Genomic DNA, 16,781 nt, shown 5'->3' with positions numbered 1-16,781 from the left:
AAAAAAAAAAAATCTTCAACTGTGCCCTGGAAACACTGATAGCATGTTAGGAACTCCAGATCCTTCAGGTCTTCAGTAACCAAGTCTGCCCTTTCCCCAGGGTTGCTGTGTAAGCCCTGAGAAAACCAGAAAGGATGGGTGCATTCAGCCTGGGAACCCAGAGCCAAGACAGATACCCTAGGAGGGACTGGAGGCCAGCATTCTTAGCTCAGCACTTTGCCCCTACTTAACGACACAAAATTCTCCTCGAAAGGATGATGAGAGCACACAGGAGGAGATATCCCTGCCCCAGCATCAGAGACGACACAACAAAGTACCTGAAAGCAACCATATGGTAGAGCCAAACCTGGGCTGTCCTCCTACAGGCAAACATGGGACTCTGCTTCTAAATTTGGGGGAAGTTTTGGTGTTTTGGGTCCACTCGAAACAAAACGAACAAAAGAATGCTTTTGTATTACTAAAAGAAAGAAGTCAGCCGGGGGATGGTGGCGCACGCCTTTAATCCCAGCACTCGGGAGACAGAGGCAGGCGGATCTCTGTGAGTTCGAGACCAGCCTGGTCTACAGAGCTACTTCCAGGACAGGCTCCAAAGCCACAGAGAAACCCTGTCTCGAAAAACCAAAAAAAAAAAAAAAAAAAAAAAAAAAAAAAAAAAAAAAAAAAAAAAAAAAAAAAAAAAGAAAGAAGTCAGATGAGTTATTAATTGCCAACATGGGAAACTTCAGTTCAGAATGAACTTCATCCTTGCACAGTGGTTCTTACAGAAGGAAACATACATATCATTGCTTCATACATGTTTTATTTTCAGCACACCATAGCTTAGGAACCCAGATCTACTACTATTGCATGGTTAAACTGCAGGAAATGAGACTTCCAGTGATTGGCGCATGCTTGAAAGATCCCCGCTGCAGGAAAGAAGGAGCAACATCACAGCTTTCCCATGTTATCTCGGGGGCTCACTGCAGCTTGAATAATAAAAGCATTTTGTCGTCCTTGTCTAAAACACAAAAGGATCCCTCTCCTCACAGCGTGCTTCCTTTTATTAGACAGTCTGACGGAGCTTTACACAGTACAAATGCAAATGCAACGTCTAGGCCAATGGGCCAGCCCAGTCTAGTCCGATTTGTGTGTGTGAAGCTGTAGACCCACCCCCACACAAACACAGACATACACACACCACAGAAACAAAACCACAAGCCCAAAGGAAAAAAAATAAAAACAAGTTTGCACACTTCACTGCCCTGTATGTAATGACAATGATTTACAAAGCCACATACCTCTTTAAAATAAGACCCGGGTGCACACGCGTGCTACTTTAATAGTGTCTTTTTCTGGTCAGTACAGCAAGCCAAATTCATTATGAACGGAAGTGGGGAGACGTCTAACAGTGGGCTGTATTTAGAAGGAAGCAGAGCTATGGTGATAATGGCAGGTGTCTAGCTATGTCTTTCTCTGACGCCCATTAATATAGTTATACACAAACCAAACACAGCGCCAAAAGAGAGAACACCGCTGTTAATGGCCCAAGGGCTACTGGTTCCAGAATGCTTCTTAGACAGGCAAAATCGTCTTCCCTTGGCTCCTGGCACTCTTTGTTTTGCTTCCTGCCAATCTTGAGAACTATTCATGCTGGGTGTCATTTCCTCATAAATGCTTCCTGGTGCTGCGCTGTCTGCATGTGCAGGATTTAATTTCCAGCTGCCACGCTATCTTTAATGAACATCTAGGACTCCCATAGCATGAGGGAAATGCCCAACAGGCATACAAAAACAAGGCTGGGCGTGCACCAGCAGGGCCGGCCTTACAGCAATGTCTGGCTTTCGATATTGCCACAAATCTCTCATTACATCCAATATTGCATTCTCGATCTGGATACAGAACATGAAACCGATGCCTGGGGACTGGTACAAAGACCTTAGCATCAGCATGCCTAATTTACTATTACTGTCGAGAAAGAACAGTTTCCCCGTGATTAGTAAAGTGGGATATTTGACAGATCTAAGGGTCTAACCCCGGGCCATTAAGAAGCAGAGAGGATGCAGAAGTAACGTCAGTTGCCACACGGTATCTGTAGTAAACAATACGTCAATGAGTGCAATTGTGCAGTTTTCCCTCGCTAGGTCCAGCAATGCAAGTCTTAGCAGGGAGTCCATGGTGTGGCCTTTTGCATTTCAGGACTTAGCTGCGCGCTGGCCGGGGATGAGAGTTCCTGCCGGACTTCTGACTCTGAGTGGAATCACCAGCCTCCGTCTTACCCAGGCCAAGATGACGGAGTTTCATATCCCAGCGCTGTGAAACAGAAAAAGACAAAACGATCACGCGCGCGCGTAGCACAAAGGGCATCAGTTCTGGGATGTTCACAGCTCAGGGAGATTGCAAAGCCAGATCTCTAAACTGTTTTACCACTTTTCCAAAAGTGTAAAATCTCCATCCCAGGACAACAATGGGACCAACACTGCAAAAGCTCAACACTCTGAGCTCAAGAGACACGACGAGACCCTCTCGTCTAAAGACATCCAGCAATGCCGTCATACCAAAAACTTGGAATCAACTCCCACGTCAGTGAACGATGCAAATGTCGGCACCATCTGTACTTTCCAGGTTTATATTCGAGTAGTTTTAAGTTGATAATTTTGAAAATGGGGGCTATTTTTCATCCTCTTAAGACCAAAGCAATATAACCCTTTTTGGGGGGAATGGGACTCAAGAGAGGATTTCACTGTGTAACAGCCCTAGCTGTCCTGGAACTAGTTCTGTAGACCAGGCTGGCCTCTGCCTCTGCCTCCCCAGTACTGGGATTAGATGTGTGCACCACCACCGCCCAGCGCAACCTAATCTTTTAAAAGCTAGTTAAGTGGTTGGGGAGACGGCACAAGTGTAACATCCTACTGTTTGGTACCCAGCCTCTGGGGAAAAGCCAAGTGGAACGTGCAAGTCTATCATCTCAGCGCTGAGGGAGCAGTGAGGGCAGGGGGCAGAGATGGGTCACGGTCAGTGCCTCTAGGTTAATCGGTTGGTCAGCTTCCTGAACAAGGAAGGTAAAGAGCCACTGAGGAGGACACCCAACAGTGACCCCTTGTCTCCATCTGCACATGCATGGACAAGCACACATACATGAACATGCACACACACATACACAAAGGGAACCGACTTGAATAGTGGAAACACGAGGGGTCGTCAGAATAGTGTCCTAATACTAGCCATTACAGCAAAGCCCCAGGACCCTGCCTCTGCCTCGCTTTAACAATGCCCGTGTTGTAGGTTTCTGTTTGCTTGTTTGTTGTTGTTGTTGTTGTATGCGTTGGTTTTAATAAGAAAAGCTGTATTTACTTGTATCTCGTATGAACAATGTCAATAGTGTTTGCTTACGATATGAGGGATTGGAAGGAGGTTACATTTTGAAAGTACGGGAAGTGGTAAGAACGGCTGTGCTTGACAAACTTCAGTGAACATCGAGATCAGCAGAGGATCCCCTTAGGAGCAGCTTCCTGTCCGGCAGCTCTGATAATGGGACCCCTAAGCTGTGGGTTCAGTGACGTCACTTGAAGAAGCAAATGCTAGATGACCCGGGTTCTCATGCTAAAACACTGCTTGCCATGCAGACCTTTTACACTTACTCAGTGTCATTCTTATCGTTTCTATATTGACATTAATGACATTAATGATAGGATTATTCTGAAGACTCAATTACGTACTGAATGGCCAACAGTACGTTAGCTATTGGTATCTTCTATTAAATTATATCTTCTTCTTGGCTGAGTTTATTCCACAATATTGCTGCTTTCCTATTTAAAAAATAATCTGATCCTTAATTATCGCCAAGGTATCTTGGAGGATCGCCAAGATTCAATTCAAGTATCTTGATTTGAGTGACTGGCTGTCGTGGAACTTAGGCAAACAATCATGTATACGGGAGGATGGTGACAAGTCTTTTTAAATGGCCTTCTTCTCAAAGAAAAATCAGCTGTAAAGAGCGACTCTGATTGGACTACAAAAAAAAAATCCTCCATAAAAGTCTTTTTAACATTCCTGAGTTAACTGGAAACCTATAATAAGAATCCTGATAATTCTAGCCAGAAGAGTTTTTCCTGCACCAAACTTCTGACTCAGAACAGAAACACAAATTAAAAATTGGCCCACTGGGTCTGGAGAGATGGCTCAGTGGTTAAGAACACTTGCTAAACTTGCAGAGGACCAGGGGTTCCCAGCACCCAAGAGACAGCTCACAAGCATCTGTAATTCCAGTCCCAGGGAATCCCACACCCTCTTCTGACTTCGTGGGCACCAGGAACTCATGCGTATGTATACACACAAACACTCAGACATACAAATAAGAATTTAAAAAATCTTTAAAAAAACAAAAACAGGGAAGAGAATTGGGTGTTTGTAATATGCATTACTATAATAATGCATGCTTGTATTATACATTACTATAATAATGCATACTATAATAATGGATTGTATTATACATTACAGTAATAATACATGCTATAATAATGGTTTGTATTATACATTACAATAATACAAACACCAGGGCAGGAGGACTAAAGAGAGTTTGAGGGCAACCTGCACTACACTGCAAGTACCAGTCCAGCCTGTGCTAAATTGGAAGTACCAATCCACCTAAGGCTATATAGCAAATAATCTCAAAAAAAAAAAAAAAAAAACCCTTGTTCAAGTTACTGGTTTATTGTCTCCCAGAGGTGTGTGAATCTCAGTCTGGAACATCCAAAACTGTGATTGCCCTGTAGGGAGCGAGGGAAAGTCAATCTACCAAGCTACGAATCAGGACGAGCCATGCATCCCAGGGAAACATAACCAGCCAGGCTTGTTCCGCTTGCCAGCAGAGAGGCTGATGCTCTTCCAGCTGGTACAGGAATTTAGGACAAATGCTTGTTGTGCACTAGGAAGCAGAAAACAGACTTGAAAGCATGAGAAGAGACCCCGGTATTGGGAAGCAGAGCCATTTCTCCGGTAACTACTAAACACCGGGCTCACTGAGGAGAGATGAAAGCAGAGAACGCTGGCGGTCGGCTTTTGAAACGCAACCGCGCTTCTGACGAAAGGCGGAGGGCGGAAGGAGCTTGGTAGTGATCGTCCCTAGCTATGAAGTCGCGCCCTCCACATTTTTATAGGTCACCTCAACTCACATGTGTCCGCCGTGCTGAGTGCCAGATGTGTAAGATCAACTGCCTAGGGTTATTTAGCTTTCCTTGTAAATCCTTCCCAAGCCTTCCAAGAGAAGAGGGTGTATTGTGCTTGGTGCGGTTCCCACCCCCACCCCAGCACACATCCTAGGAGTCTTCAGCATTTCCCTCTTTCCTTCTCCGCTTTGAAAAAGATGTACTAGTTCAATAATAAAAAAATGAAAACCTTTTTTAATAAGTAATTCACTACTTGATTTTTTAAATATATTGATTCTAGGATCTTAATATGAAATACGAAAGCCACATTGCAGTTCTCAGGACTTAATTTGGCGGGATCCCCTCTTCACTGATGACCGTGGCAGCAACTTGTTCATAGGAATTGATGTCTGTACATTACTCATTGTGGTAGTGTTTTCATTTATCATTGATTTTTTTCCCTTCCCGGAGAAGAACAATTTGTTTAGAAACAATAAAATTTTTCTATTCCCTACTCTGGCAACTGGAGATCAACACAACACCTGTCTTGACCAAAGATTCTAAGATAAAGCTTCTGGATAGAATTCTTGGAAAGGCGTGTTTTCCTCCTCCTTTTTCCCACCCGAAATGAAGTGTTATGTTAACATTAGAACAGCCCTTTGGGACTTCTACTGAACCTGGAGATGGAAGTGATACCCTACCGACGGCAGACTAATTAAATTGTCAGGAGGCTGCCATTCCCATGATAGTGTGACACCAGCCCGTGCTGACTGGCTAGCTACAGGCAGTCTCACAAGAAGGGCGGGCAACTGCAGCCAGAGCTTTGGTGCACATCCAGCGAATTCAATCCTCCAATGAATAGACATTAAAGACAATTCCAGTTTCTAGAATATTCAATGTATGCATATATGTCTATGCATATGTGTCTGAATATCAGGTCTTAATATTCTCATGAAGGTGAGGGCAACTATTTAATTTATATGAGAGATGGTTTTCTCTGGACTATATTAGCAAGCAGAACTATTTTTTTCTGGGGCTGTGGACTGAAACTTGGAGTGTGCTTGCTACGTAAGCATTCTGCCACAGCCAAGTCCCCAGCCCCAGTGCGTTACCACTTGAAACATAAAATCTAATCTTACCTTGACTTTCGTACCCAGCCGATCCCTCCACTTCTCAGCTATAGAACCTTCCACCAAGAGTAACCTGCGATTTGAAAATCAAATGACCACTTTTGAATAACCAAAGTATGTTATTGAAAAAGTCAAGGAATTGGCGGCAAGAAGGACTAAATATGTTTATTCTAAAATAGAGAGGTCAGAGAGTTAGAAAGAGTCATGGACCTCTTTTAGAAATAAATGAAGGTACGATCCCTTTTTCCAGAAAAATTCATACCCACAAATTATGCTTACATCCTTTTCTATCCAATATATAAAATTAAAAATGTAGCTACAGCACCCAAGGAAGTAGAGAAGACAAGAACGTCACAGCAAGATGTGTAAAGAGAGACATAATGCCTGGGAAGTAGACGCGACCCTGAACTCTTGGGGTGACTACCTGGAGCGCTCCTCGTCTTCATAGCCCATGATGACATATTCCTCGTTAACGTGAAGTGGGGGGCACAGGCAGCCAGAGGTGGTGTAGAGGTTCACGGTATCCCTGGGGATGTTCACCAGAGATGCCTTTAGGATCTCTTTCACCTCCACGACGGCGGTCACATCGTGGCACCTCGTCTTTACCTCTTTGACTTTAGCCCGGATGACTGGATAAAAGAAAGGGAATCCGATTTCTATGATGACCCACAGTAGGCACACCATTGCAAAAGAGCCAAGAGAATTCTTTCCAGCCAACTCATTTCAAGTTCATACTCGATGGCTAGGAGAAGTAAGGCAGACCTTTTTCTTTAATGAAATTAAATACATATAAGTATCTGTATCTGCATATACACTGGTGTTTACATATGCATGCGTGTGTGTACAAGTGTTTGATTTTCAAAAACCCACTTAGCTAATCAGAGTTGATTGAGTAATGTTCTAATTTCCCTCCAGAGTCTCACTTGGGATGTATGAATGTGCATGTGTATAGCACCAATTGCTGCCAAGAGGAATTGGCTCACACTGATTCCACCCCTTGGAAAGGCCTGGACTCAACTCTCTACTTTGTTTCTTCCCTTGATTGATTTTTCTCGAGGCGGGATCTCTTCAGAGTTACGACACAGTCCTGTTCGGTAGTGTTTTTCAATCTCTTAACCGTTTTCACCTCAGCTCACCATGCAGACATCGGCACGGCCCTTCATGTCACTGCCATGTTTTCTATGTCTTTTAGGTGGACTGAACTTTCTTCGTGAAGGAAAGTTGTCTACCAGACCTTGTTTCTTCCATCTACTTTGTCAGCGACTCTGCCACTCCATGTCCCTGCCGTGTCATGGAGAACCTCCCATCCTGCGAGTAGCCTCCGTTTCCTCTCGCAATGCAAGTACTACGCTAGCTCTTGCTCTCTTACAGTACCCAGCTTCCCTTCTCAGTCCAAAGACAAATCATCCTCCACTGCAAATCACACTCTGTGACCGGGAATCTACAGAGTACGCATCTTCTGCTTCCCTTTGGAAGAGCCATATTGTGGAGATCTCTTTTTCTGATACATAAGCATGTTTACAGCAGTTTTTTTTTTTTTAAGGAAAATGTGAAGATGCCAATTAATAAAATGTCAACAGCCATTGCTCAGGAAGCCTTGTCATATTAGTACAATGTCCTTAGAAACACAATATATCCTAGAGAATCCACTTTGGGAAGGCTTTCTTGGTAGGTAGGCATGCACAGACTCTCCCAGGTATTTTAGGTGTTCGGGGTCGATACAAGATTGAAAAATGCCTCCACAAAAACCTAAAACGGGCTGGCAACTCATTCCTCCACCTATGTTCCAACTTGATCCCAGGAACTTAATGGTCTAAGTCGTGCACAGGACAGAGATTCACTTACCACAACCTGTAAATCTTTAGGATAAAGCCTTGTTTTTGTTTCACGACTAGTTCAGTCTTAGGAGTCTCCATTTGTTCCAGTGCAAGATCGAAAGCTTGTGGCAGACCAAGCCGAACTGCCCAGCTGGCCCTGCCTGGCCTGTTTGGCAAGGGGAGTCCCTCTCTTTGCCTGTCCCCTGGGCCCTCTGTTTTGACAAGAGACAACGAGTTCCGAAGGCCAGCTAGCAGCCGTGTTTGTGTGCGTCCTGACTGAAATGAATGTGCTCCACAGTACCCAGCCATCAACAGCGCTGGGTTCGCTGTGCAAATGTTCCCAACCTAATGATTTATTTACCCAGGGCGCCCGCTGTTTCCATTAGAAATTTTTAGCACATGCACCTACTCCAAAGAAAACACCTCTCTCCACAACACCTACTTTATCCAAGGAATTTGGGTAAAACTCACAACGTTTTACTGAAGTTGTCAAGAATGAGGCAGCGGTTTTATAGGAACTGCCAATTGTTCCTACCTGTACTTTGTCTTCTCGGGAGATGCATGCAAGTACCTCAAGTGAAAGTCAGTATACTAAATAAATATTTCCGTTCCATGGTTTACCTTCTAGCCTGCTTTGCCTTAAGAATCTGTAAGTTCTACCCTAAAGCTAATCTTTGACTCATGGGTGGCCTGGTTAGTATCTGACTATGAAAAAAGAATATTTTCCCTCCTTTTAACCCCCAGTTGTGACTGGGGAAAGCTAGGTTGGCCTTGGGCTTGCTGTACGGGTGAAACTGGCCTTGAACTCTTGGTCCTCTCAGCTTTACTACCGCGTTGGGACAGACTATGAGTGTAAGCCACGATACAAGGCTCCTCCTTTTATCAGTTGTGATCCACAGCCGATCTTATACCACAATGCTCACTCAGCTACCTTCTCTAAGATCTCTTTAGTGATTGGTAGTGAGCAGTGTTTGAACTTCTAGTGATAGGAGTTCCACCAGCTACTGCGTTCACAGGGAAGCTGGAGAACACTGGAAGTAGAATGTGAAGACACATAGAAATGACTCATCTCTTGGGATAGATTCTCTGGTGTTGGTGTTTTTTAAAGTGTGTGTGTGTGTTGTTGTTGTTTTAATGTATGTGTGTGTGTGTGTGTGTGTGTGTGTGTGTGTGTGTTTTGCTGCTGCTGCTGCTGCCGCCTGCTTGTTTGTTGATGGACTCTCTCGTACCCCAGGCTGGCCTCCAACCTGCTACGTAAGAGAGGATGACATTGAACTACACAACCAGTTTCAAGTGGGACTAATGATCTCACCCAGGGTTCCATGCATGCCCAGCAAGCACTTCCCCAACACTGCTAGGCCCTGGTACAAAACTGTTTTTATTTTTTATCATAATTGTATTTAAAAGTTCACATAGCCTTTATGAATCTTTAAAAGGCTAGCTCTCTGAAAACGAAGGCCTTCTTTCCCCTGCAGTCACATCAGCTTGCACAAGGGGAGGAGTCCAGCATTTGATTCTTAGACAGACTAAACCTTTAGCCCCGGGATGTCTATCCTTCCCTGGTCTGTCTATCCTCACTAACCAAGAGTGGCTAAGATTCTGCTGAAGATAAGCGGTCAGCTGGGCCAGGTAGCACACGCCCACAACTCTAACTCCAGAAAGGCTAAGAATATAAGTTCAGGGGCAACCTGGGCTACAGAGCAAATTCAAGGCTAGCCTTTGAAGTACAGAGTCTAAAAATAAATAACTTATAAGCAAAAGATAAAAACTTATTCCATTGAAGAGAAACTTGGGGAAGAAGTTGCATTCAAATTCACCCACCCCCAGGAGTTTCTTTCCTTACGATCCTTAAACAATATTACTGTCATGGTTTTTTAAATTTCTCTCCTTCCAAGTCCCCAAACTGCAGAGGTTGAAATAAATCTCTCCATGCTCTGTATCCTCTAAAATAAGGCATATGAAGACGTTCTTATTTTAATAACACAGTTCTCTTGGGAGGACTCTGCACCCCATGTCTACTCATTAACTCTGGATCAGAGAGTGGCCTGACCCTGTCAGTCTCATCCACAGGCTGAGCATCCCCACTGCCAAATCCAGTTCAATTTTACAAACAGAAAATTCCACGCCTGACTTCCTGAGACAGGTCCCAGTCAAACTGAAGATGCCCCTATAGTCACCTTCAGGAAATGCTGTCTATGAAACACACATTTCATGCTTAAACTTCAGCAGCCCTATTCCAAAGATTATTGCCTATCCACAAGCATTCCAAAATACAAAATAGAAGTCTGAAATCCTAAACACTTCTGGTCCCAAGAATTTTGGATAAGGAATATTCAACCTCTGTCCAAAAGCGATTCTAGGAGAAGTCTGTGGACTGCAGTAACACAGACCAGACCTGTACCAACTGAGGGACTCTGGTGACTGCCTCTCTGAAACACGACAGTGATTTTTATTGACATGAGAGTGGTGTTTGTTGGAGGCCAACAGTACCCCAAATATGTTATGTATAATGTAAGAAGGGGCAGCTTTGGCTCGAAAATCACTCATAAAACCAGGATAAGAAGACTGTTCACAAACCGTCGGGAAATTAAATGAGATAGTATGTGGAAAGCCCCTAAAAGAGTCCCTGTAGAGATAGCATCCTCCCCTTCTGTCGGCCAGCCCTGTTTGTACAGGTGACTCTTCAATTAGCATTTACCTTATCTCAATGTTTGGTTAAGTAAAACAGCACACCGTGCCCTTAGATGGATGTCAAGAACCAGTAAGTATGGCTTTCCAGTGTCCTTCATCACTCCAGGGGAGCTCAGCCGCAACCCAGGTACCGACCCAGAGATGAGAACTTCTTTGAAACTGATCTCTGGGTACTCAATACTTTGGTTAAAAAAAAAAATGCTTGCTAAGCCCATCAGGCATTTGACAAGAACGCTGCCACCATGATAACATGATAACATTTTAATCAGCTAAAGCCGAGGACACCCTTGCTAGCGTCCTCCTCGGTCTTTAAGCCTTGCGCTTAAACTACCCGTTTGCGTGCACGCAAGCACGTACACATAACATACACACAGGTTTCCTGACACAAAAGTCTGGGAGCGGACTGTGAAGGTATCCTTACCGTAGTTGTAGTTGTTCCGGAAATAGGTCTTCTGTGTGGCTCTGACTGGCTTACATTTGCAGCGCTCTGGAAAACAGGCAACGGTAAGTGACTTTTCTATCTTAGCCATCTCTGTTCACCCGCGCAATTTAAGGAAGACCGCGCGTGAACCTGGCAGTGAGATGCTGCTGCCGTCCTGCATCTGATGGTTTTCTCCTGAACTACCTTGCTGTCCCTCTGTCTACACAGCCTGTTACTCAGTGGCATGAGGCTCTCACGTTCCCAACCTCTTCCATCTAATCCCAGTACCGCTGCTGGCCATCCTGCTTGAGCTAATGGGGAGCCCAGACTCGCAGACCTCAGGCTGAGAGGTGTACTTGGTACTTTTCAGAAGACTGATGGTAGGCTCACTGTAAGGCAGTCTTCTCTCATGCGGAGATAGCTAGTGTGGCCCCGTGGAAGACCTCTTGGTGTGTGTATGCTTTTCACAGACTGCATGGCATCCTCCACATATTAGATCCTGGATCAGAAAGCCACTCAAGATAAACAGACATTGCTATGAGCCAGAGAGTCCCTTCCACGGGTAAGTGAGCTGCCATCCCATGCAATGGTATTTCTGTGCCTGCTGGAGAGAATATACATCTTTTGAAAGTATCAATTCTATATATTAAAAATATCTGCTAAAGTCAGCACTGAAATAATATGCAGATAAGGAACATGATACAGACTGAGAAGGCTGTATTTCTATACTTAGGGATGCATGTATGTGTGTGAGACATGTATGTTACACATGTCATATATATGACAGCAATTAAAAAAAGAGGCCATGAATTTGAGAAAGAGGAAATATAAGTGGTGGTTGGAGGGGGAAAATAGAATGGGAAGTGATGAAATTATATTCTAATTTAAAAAATAAAAATCATTAATAGAAAAAATAAATCATAAAAGATAGCTGTGAGTAGTGACCTGAGCCCATGTTACCTAGTAGATATGCACGTCATAAAATCTCTGGTGATCTCAAAATTTTCAACTGTAGATAATTTTCTATCTTCAAGAGCATATTTTTTTAAAAGAATTTATTTATTATGTATACAACGTTCTGCCTTCATGTATGCCTGCAGGCCAGAAGAGGGCACCAGATCTCATTACAGATGGTTGTGAGCCACCATGTGGTTGCTGGGAATTGAACTCAGGACCTCTGGAAGAGCAGCCAGAACTCTTGACCGCTGAGCCATCTCTCCAGCCCCCCAAGAGCATATTTTTATAACTGTTAAGGAAAAGCTACATGACCAAAGTGATTTTGCTGAGAAACTGGAGTTGGGGATGTAGCTCAGTTATAATGTATATGCTTATATTGATGAGGCCATGAGCTATATCCATAGTAACACACACACACACATGCACACATACACACAGACACATGCATGCACACACAAACACACACACACACACATGCACAGTGACTGTGATCGTTTGAATGTATTTGCTCCAGAATTTCACAGGAAGCAAAGGAAGTGGCACTATTCAGAAGTGTGGCCTCCTTGGAAGAAGTATGGTCTTGTTGGAGGAGGCTGAATGATTTACGTCTTAAATCCAGACCCTGAGGCTGGAGGGCACACCTTTAATCTGGGCCACACCTTCTGTTGGAAGTGTGTCTCAGCTGGGGTGGGCTTTGACACCTTTTCTAAGCTTCCCTCAGTGTGACAGTCAGTTGATTTCCCGTTGACCACAAGATGCAGCCCTCTCAGCTCCAGCCCCACCTCTGCCTGTATGCTGCCATGTGATCCTCTGAACTGCCAGCAAGCCACTCGTACAAGAGCTGCCATGGTCACTGTGTCTCCTCACAGCAATAGTGAACCCTTACTAAGACACTTACCTAGCGCTTACCTTGTTAGCTAAGATGTCATAATCTTTTCCATTTTTATAAAGGTCTCCTAAAAATGAGCATTATTTCTGAAAAAATAAATGCTATAGCTTTAATTTACAAGTTATCCCCATAAATATATAGGTTGGCTATTTCTCTCTGTAGAAATACGTATGTGTCAGCATCTTGCCTGCAAGGACTAAGATTTTAGATGATCCCTAGAAAGATTACCAAGCTGTTGTGGGCTCTGGGTTTGATCCTCAGCATTGCAAAAACAAAATAAAGTAATACACATTGATAAATTAGCTATACGTTTCTAATCTTCAGAAATTGTCTGTTTTAATAAAATAAGGTTTAGTTAAAAATATATACCAACTGTAACTAAATTGATTCTAATTTGATATTGTTACCAATATAACTTTGCTTGAAGCATAAACAAAGGTATTACACCAAACTTCACAGGCAGAGATTCTTTTTAATTGTATTATAAAGTGATTTAGGAATATTTCAAGAAGGCCTTTCTATAGTGGTATGCACAATTCCTCCCACACAGACTATTCCCCAAGAGCGAACGAGCTCTGGCTCTCTCCTGAAATGGGTGGTCCCAGTGACCAGGTCAGATCAGATCAGCTACCACCCAGACACATGTCCAGGGCTTTGGGTGGACACTCCCCAGCATCTACCCCATCTATTACCTGCTGGAGAATCATGGTCACTGGATCTCCATGACTCAGGGCAACAGAAAGATATCCGAAAGGAGATTCGGTGAGGGAACAGTGTTGATGGTGCACCAGAAACCATGACCAACAACTCATGACACAACGGATGTTTGCAAGTCGAGCTGTTTGGACAAATGTGTGTACTGCATGGTACACAGCCACTCCCAGTGCCACCAAGACAGACGAAGAGGGGATAGAGAGGCAGGAAAGATACAACAGCAAAGTGAAGGTTTTCATTTACTTTTCTGCTGTTTTTTTGTTGTTATTTTTTTGTTTAACTAATGTTCTCATTTGTATATTTTACCTGTTTTTATTTTTATCTTATATTTATCTCTTCTCTTTTAGTTTTCTTTGTGAAGGACACTACAAGGGCAGTGTCAGATTTGTGGGATACAGGGGGAGCGGGAGACGAGTGGAACTGGGGTGCAGGATGTGAAATGATGTTTCATTTCCCGATGCTTAAACTTTTTATTGAGCCAAGAGAACTACCATTATTGCTAGTGGAACTGGTAGTATTCTCCCCTTCCCAGTTTCCTGGTCAGACAAGGACTATTAAGTATTAGCTCTATGATGGCAAACTAAAATATATTACTCAAATTTTCATAAAAACATTATATATTGGGCTGGAGAGATGGCTCAGAGGTTAAGAGCACTGCCTGCTCTTCCAAAGGTCCTGAGTTCAATTCCCAGCAACCACATGGTGGCTCACAACCATCTGTAATGGGGTTTGGTGCCCTCTTCTGGCCCGCAGACATAAAGACAGAATATTGTATACATAATAAATAAATAAATATTTTAAAAAAAACATTATATATTAAGAATAAAATCTTATAGAGGAATTAGAGACTGCTTTGGTGGTTTGTTTTAGGGGAACTTTTAATTAAAGGGGATGATTTTCTAATGGAGTGATGAGATTAAATGTGGGCAGTTTTGATGTTAGAAGATTATTCCCCTCCATGTCTAGAACTGAACACAATTCCCTGGGCTGCGGGGCAGAGAGCAGCATTCATCTCCTGAGTGGCCATGACCAGGACTCCACCTTGGGCTGCACTTTATGCCATCTTGCTTTTCCACTCAGTTCTTCCAGCCACTCTGCTGGAAATATTGTTTATTATGCTAATAGAAACAAGAGTTTATCACCCTCAAACAAACGAGAGAAGCTACCATGCCCAGCGCCCCACCGAACCAGACCTGCAGGGTCCCCAGCACTGAGATGCCCCAAGTTACTCCATAGTATTTGAGCTCATTCACAACCTACGGTCTCTGCAGTGAGACTTGTGAGAAGCAAAAGCCACTGGGGCTTCTACACCTAGGTTTGCTCATGATAGCAGCCTCATTTATTAGAAACAAGTAGAATATTATTATTATATAGGTTTGGAAGGTTGAAACAATTCTAAAGACCTTATATAATTATAAAATTTGTATTGCCTGGGTTTTGCTGTTTAATACAACCTGGTCTGACATGAAGCCTAAGTGTGAGACACGGTTCCAACTGGTGCTGACCTTGGTTTGAACTGAGTTTGATCTCTCTCACAGCTGTAAGGCTATAATTAACCTCACCTGATATCAACAGCCCATAAGCCAATTCTGACTTTGGAAGACTCAGTAGATTTTCTTTTGATTTTTCTAAGAAAATATCTCCAGTCTATACTTAGGAGTTATGGCCAAAAGGTAAGGGTTAGGAGAAAATACAATTCTGTGTAATTACATTCCCTCTGCTCTCTCCTGACTGACCATTCCGACGAGATCAGAGTGCGGTTTAATTTGTGCCAAAAGCTCCACTTGTCCCCTTCCTTCCACTTCAAGAAACTTAAGAGACAGCCATGGCAAGCTTTTAAGAGACACAAAATAAATTGATACAATGTGAAGATTTATACCCTCAACTCTGACCTTGACGTATTTCCTATTGCCAACTAGCAGTGCATAAGGCCGCCCTTTAGTTGTTTTAGACATCTGTTACTAGATGCCACACCATGCCTGTGTCTTCCTCTCCTTCACAACCTGGGACAGGCAAGTGTCTCTAAACACGAGGTGGGGAAAGGAAGGAGAACATTTATCGAAGCCTTCCAGTCGCTGGTGTGTTCGTGTATTTGCTGGGCTAATATTTACTTGCCGTGTGCCACCTTCTAGGCTTTGTCCCAGGACTGCAGGACATCTGATGCAAAGCCAGTGCAGAGGGCACAACATAATGACACCCAGACAACCTGCAACTGTGTGTGTGTGTGTGTGTGTGTGTGTGTGTGCGTGTGAGTGTGTGTGTGTTACGGAAAAGAAGCATATTATGTATGTGCAATGCATCTAAGTACTCTGGCTGACACAGTCCTCTGTAAAAATGGTCTTCAAATCCACATCGAGAGAGTGAGTTAGGATTACCCAGTCAAGAACTACTTCTTGCTAACTTCATTTAGAGAGAGGAAGAGAGAGAGAGAGAGAGAGGCACACAAAGGAGACCAAGGAGAAGCATCCAGAAACGTGGGAGGAACCAGGAGGGCATGGAGTCACCATGGCTGGAAAAACAGGAAATTCTAAGGGGGAAGAAGGGTGATCTCTGTGTCAAACGAGCCTCAAAGCCGAAGTTAGTTGAGAAATAAAAGGGTCCATTGAATTTAATTGGCAAGAAGATGATAGAGCCCTGAAAAAAAACCAGGAGAATGGGGCTTTGAAAGCCAGGACACTTATCCACTGCACAGCAGATAAGGACACAGGGTACCGACGTTGACAGGATGATGAATTTGTCAGCCGGAGGATGAGAGCCCTTTCTCTCACAGCTTTTACTCTCTGGTTGGCGGATGGAGTGATGGTGTCAGATGTGAGGCCTGAGGATAAGGGACACAGCTGTCGATGTCTCCACAAAGAAGAAAAAGACTGATGCCCCAAACGAAAGGACAAACTGTGCAGGGGAAACCGCCACACAAACTGCTTCTCCAGTGAGGCTTCTCTCCCGAAGTGTGTCAGTCACACATTTGAGGGATTCGCTCCATCGACTCTTGTTGAAGAGTTGCCACAAAACAAGAAAAGGGGAATTAAAAGTATTTTC

The 16,781-nt window shown here is 43.7% G+C and overlaps 1 protein-coding gene across 1 annotated transcript in view; it reads right to left on the bottom strand.

Annotated features, from left to right (window-relative positions):
- Positions 1–782: 782 nt before the first annotated feature.
- The window catches only part of Frzb (frizzled related protein), a 31,470-nt gene continuing 15,471 nt past the window's right edge, over positions 783–16,781 (bottom strand). The window contains exons 3-6 of the mRNA XM_050121013.1: positions 11,183–11,248; positions 6,678–6,882; positions 6,263–6,326; positions 783–2,289 (exon numbers count right to left, since the gene is read on the bottom strand). Coding sequence (XP_049976970.1) covers positions 2,179–2,289; positions 6,263–6,326; positions 6,678–6,882; positions 11,183–11,248 — 446 coding nt within the window. The 3' untranslated portion in view covers positions 783–2,178. The remainder of the gene's footprint in view (positions 2,290–6,262; positions 6,327–6,677; positions 6,883–11,182; positions 11,249–16,781) is intronic.

This window comes from Alexandromys fortis, unplaced genomic scaffold (genome assembly GCF_014885135.2).
Source record: "Alexandromys fortis isolate MF-2015 unplaced genomic scaffold, M_Fortis_MF-2015_v1.1 scaffold_8_1_9099942, whole genome shotgun sequence".
NCBI classification, from domain to species: Eukaryota; Metazoa; Chordata; class Mammalia; order Rodentia; family Cricetidae; genus Alexandromys; species Alexandromys fortis.
This window is presented reverse-complemented; position numbering and strand designations above follow the sequence as displayed.